Here is a 4,287-nt window from a genome sequence, read left to right as displayed (position 1 = left end):
AGGTTAGGAGCATTAGTCAGGGGTATAGTATAGAGAGTAGGGGAATGGGTCTGGGTGGGTTACTCTTAGGAGGGTCAGTGTGTGCTTGTTGGGCCGAAGGGCCTGTTTCCACACTGTCTGGATTCTACAGTTCTAAGAAGGTCAGGAGGTATGGTGAACACATGGCAAGGGCTGGGATTGACCTCTTGGGGGGCAGAAAAGGATGGTATCTGAGGATTGAGAAAGGGGCGGGTGCTAAGGGACGGTAAAGGGTGAGCTCTGAGTGACCCGAAGGGATGGGGTCCGTGAGGTGGAAAAGGGAGGGCGTTTCACCCCGGGTGTTGGAGTCTATAAGTTGCTGACGCTTGTGCGCCTGGATGCCTGAAACAAAAAGAAGTCTTTTGTTGGGGCGGGATAGAGACGGAGAACCCGCTCCCCCCTTCACTTCAACTCTGATGAAGAGTTAACTTGCTCTCTTTTCGTGGATGCTGTCTGACCCACTGTGATCTCTAGCATTTGTTGTTTTCAGTAAATTTTGCTCCTACTTTAAAAGCAGAGACTGAGTTATCTGTTAATTCAGAAAAAAAAAACCGAGAGGGGTACTTGTAACTGGGATCAAACGACTCCAGAATGAAAACGACTTTATTTGATCAATCACGCTGTGAGTAAGAAATCAGAAAGGGGAAGCCTATCATCAGAGCTCAATTTGCAAATGCGTTTCCTATTTGAGATCAGCGTGAAGACAGCAAACAGAATGTAACATCCAAAAGACAGGAAAAGCAAAAATGAACCAGACCGTGACTAGCAGTAAGTTTTTTGTTTGATGTTTGACAACATTTTAATGGATTGAATCAACTTAGAGGGACCTTACTTATGATGGAAAAATGTTAGGAACATTTAAACAAAAAAAAACAGGAGCCGGCTTTGTTTTTGAGGAGGGTATTGGTGCCAACTTGCCGTTGGTAAAGTAAAACTGAGCTGTAACCAGTTAGAGGCAGTAAATGATAATTCACACCTTCATGCTGTTCTGTTTCAGTGGGGAATTGTGCAGGAAACCGAACGTTAGCGGATTTCGTGAGGAGTTTCCATGTCGTCGTTAATCCACCTACGTTTGCTTTGGGCTTGTTCCTCAACATCGGCGCCCTGTGGCTGCTCTGCGTCCGGTTTAGGAAGTGGACCGCGTCCACCGTCTGCATGGCGAACCTGATCGTCGCAGACATCCTGCTGCTGTTCTCGCTGCCGTTCAAGATCTACGTCTACCAGAAGGGCGCGTGGTCCCTGGGCCCGGGATTCTGCAAGTTCCTGGAGTCCCTGTACTACGTGAACACGTACGCCAGCATTTTAATCATCACCATGATCAGCTTGGACCGCTACATCGCCATCAAACATCCCTTCCTGGCCCGAACCTTCAGATCCACTAAGAAAACCATGCTTGCCTGCATCGTGGTCTGGACTGTTGTCTGGTCCTGCTGCCTCGGCATTTATTTCAAACGGGACGCCTGTTCTCCCCAGAACTCTCAATACTGCTTCTTCAACCATTCTAACTCTCTTTGGAGTGGGACGGTCGTGTCCTTCCTGCAAACAATCTTCCTAGCGTCCGCTCTCATCATGATCTTCTGTTCCGTGCAGATTATCAGGGCTCTGCAGAAAAGTGGGAACCAGAAACCAGAGGGCAAATCCAATAGGAAATCCGTGAAAATCGTCCTTTCCAATCTGTTGACATTTCTCGTCTGCTTCACCCCGTATCATGTCGGCATGCTCGTCTACTTTTTAGTTCGGAAAGGCTCCATAGCAGATAATTATCGGCTGCCTGTGCGCAACTTTCTGCAGATATGTCTGTGTTTAGCGAATATAAACTGCGTCCTGGATGCTGTCTACTACTATTTTGTTGTTAAAGAGTTCTGGAAGGGAAACAGGAAAAGTCTGAAATCAGTCAATTTAGCTGAAGTATAATCATTTCAGTCGCTAAGGTTTTTTTTTATGGTTGCCAATTCAGGACATTTCTTTTTAAAAACAAAAAAAAACAGATTGCAGAAACTTAGAATATAGAGTGGAAACTGAAATGCGAAAACGGTAGACATACTCAGTAGCATCTATGGGGAGATATCCCCTCTCTCGTCAGAGCTGGGAAATGTTCCACTTGAGCAGGTTTTAAGGACACATCCAGAGAAAGTTAAAAATCACACCACACCAGGGTTATACTCCAACAGATTTATTTGGAAGCACTAGCTTTCAGAGTGCTGCACCTTCATCAGGTAGCTGTGGAGCAGGACCACAAGACACAGAATTGATAGCAAAAGATCATAATGTCATGCAACTGAAATGATATATTGAACAAACCTAGATTGCAGTTAAGTCTTTCATCTTTTAGAATGGGTTGCAGGTGGCAGTTCATTAATGTATAAATCCCAGAACTTTTTTCAAGTCACATTCTTGAGATAACTTAAAGTTATCTAAAAAAAAAGTGACATCTCAGCTCAGACAATGTATAAAAGTTGTGAGGTTAGAGTCTTGTCCACCTCAATCTAACAGCGGCACCTCCACAACAGATCGAGAGAAAAGGGAGCAGACCAATGGGATGCAAGTCAAAAGGTCTTCGTTAATGAGGTGGATACCATCCAAAAGATGAACCTCCAGGAGGTGTAAGTAGCAATGGAATGGTTGAAGTATGGAAGGTGACAGCATTTTATCTTTGTTTAATAACGTAAGGTGGAAGCTGAGGCAGGGCCCAGCTTTTCAAGTTGCACAGGAGTTTGAATCACAGAATGGCTGCAGCACAAGGGAAGACACTCGGCTGGCTGTATCTCTGCTAACTCACTGCAACTATGAGAGCCCCTCAGTCAGTGCCTCCCTCCAGCCTTTGGGGACTGGCCAGGGAATGTCGAAACATTCTTACATTTACAGAGGCAAGGTGTGAATGGTGTCTCATCAAATCACTGGCTACAGAGGATGCACTTTGAATTTCAGAAATCAAAGTTTTTTAGAGAAGTTTCATCTGATGCATAATGAAACTCAACTTCCCTCAATTTCTTTTGTCCATTTCCAATTGGGCCTAAAAAGACAGCTGCTAGCCAAAAGGCACCATATAACACTAGACTGGGTAGACTGTGAAATGCTGTTTTTCAAACATCTTGTTAGCTATTTAACTGTACAAGAAATATGTTCTGAGGATAATTTAATTGCTTTTGATTCCGTCTCAGAGTTCCAACTTGTTTACAGCATGCAGATATTAATGCATTTTATTGTCTCTGTGAATTTGTCCTGTTCATCTGAATGAAAAGGGGATGTTATGGTGAAGACTTGGCTTTACATGTTTTTAAGGGAAAACAGCTGGTCACACATCCGAGTGGCTGTGTGTTGTGCACTTGGCCAAGGTCAAACTGCAGCAAAGTATATTCTCTCAAGATCTGAACTGAACATCACGACCTGGAATTTCCTGCAAATTTCAACAGAACAATGAAGTGACACTTCACCTTCAAAAAGATTGAGAAACTTTTTATGCAATGTGTAAGACTGTAATGTGTTGGCCACTTCACTGATGCTCTTGGTCATTTTTTAATGTCACTTTGACCCATACAAAAGTACAAACCATGTGATTTTCCTGAATTTATTTAAAGGTTATTTCTGTTTTTTTCTTTTAAAAAGAAACTTGTTAAAAATTCACCACCGCGGGACCACATTACACTTGATGTAACTTTTGTTTCTTAATTTGGATTAAAAAAACCTTAATATCTTTTGTGCAGAATTTGCAGAAGCAATGGTTTGATGACCCCAAACACATTGAGCATTGTTGCTCCCCTGCATGTTGGTTACCATCCCTGCCTCTGAGTCAGATGCTCCAGCTTCAAGTATCACTTCAACACATAGTGCCCAAGGAAGTGGCGTTCATAATGGGGCTAGGCAACTATAATGTGTCCAATGGTAATAGCAGGACGGATTTGTGGTCAGCTGTGTGATGAAAGAAATTAGTGTTTCTCTCATCGCTAACCATTGCTCCAAGCCACAAGTGTATGTGGTCAGAGCAGCTCTGATTCCTTGAGGGGGCCAGTTAGCTGGATGGCTGGTATCAGTTAGATTGGTTACAAAAACAGTGATTTCAATCCCCTTCTGGGTGGGATGGATTATTTTCCTCTTGGGCAAGGTTGTGACACAGTGGTTCAGATCTGCCTTAATGAGACTATAAGAAATAGGACCAGGAGTAGGCCTTTTGGCCTGGAAATTGAACTTTCAGTCTGTTATGGACCAGGCCAGACCTCAAGATATTTTAAGAAAGTAGCCTAGACCCTGACCTTTTCTTATTTTAAAGGT

The 4,287-nt window shown here is 43.4% G+C and overlaps 1 protein-coding gene across 1 annotated transcript; it reads left to right on the top strand.

Annotated features, from left to right (window-relative positions):
* Positions 1-331: 331 nt before the first annotated feature.
* LOC140479041 (G-protein coupled receptor 55-like) lies at positions 332-3,724 on the top strand. The gene is made up of 2 exons (XM_072572831.1): positions 332-786; positions 1,016-3,724. Exons 1-2 carry the CDS (start codon positions 765-767, stop codon positions 1,930-1,932), a joined length of 939 nt encoding a protein of 312 aa, XP_072428932.1. The 5' UTR covers positions 332-764; the 3' UTR covers positions 1,933-3,724.
* Positions 3,725-4,287: the final 563 nt, after the last annotated feature.

Source organism: Chiloscyllium punctatum, chromosome 6 (genome assembly GCF_047496795.1).
Source record: "Chiloscyllium punctatum isolate Juve2018m chromosome 6, sChiPun1.3, whole genome shotgun sequence".
NCBI classification, from domain to species: domain Eukaryota; kingdom Metazoa; phylum Chordata; class Chondrichthyes; order Orectolobiformes; family Hemiscylliidae; genus Chiloscyllium; species Chiloscyllium punctatum.
This window is presented reverse-complemented; position numbering and strand designations above follow the sequence as displayed.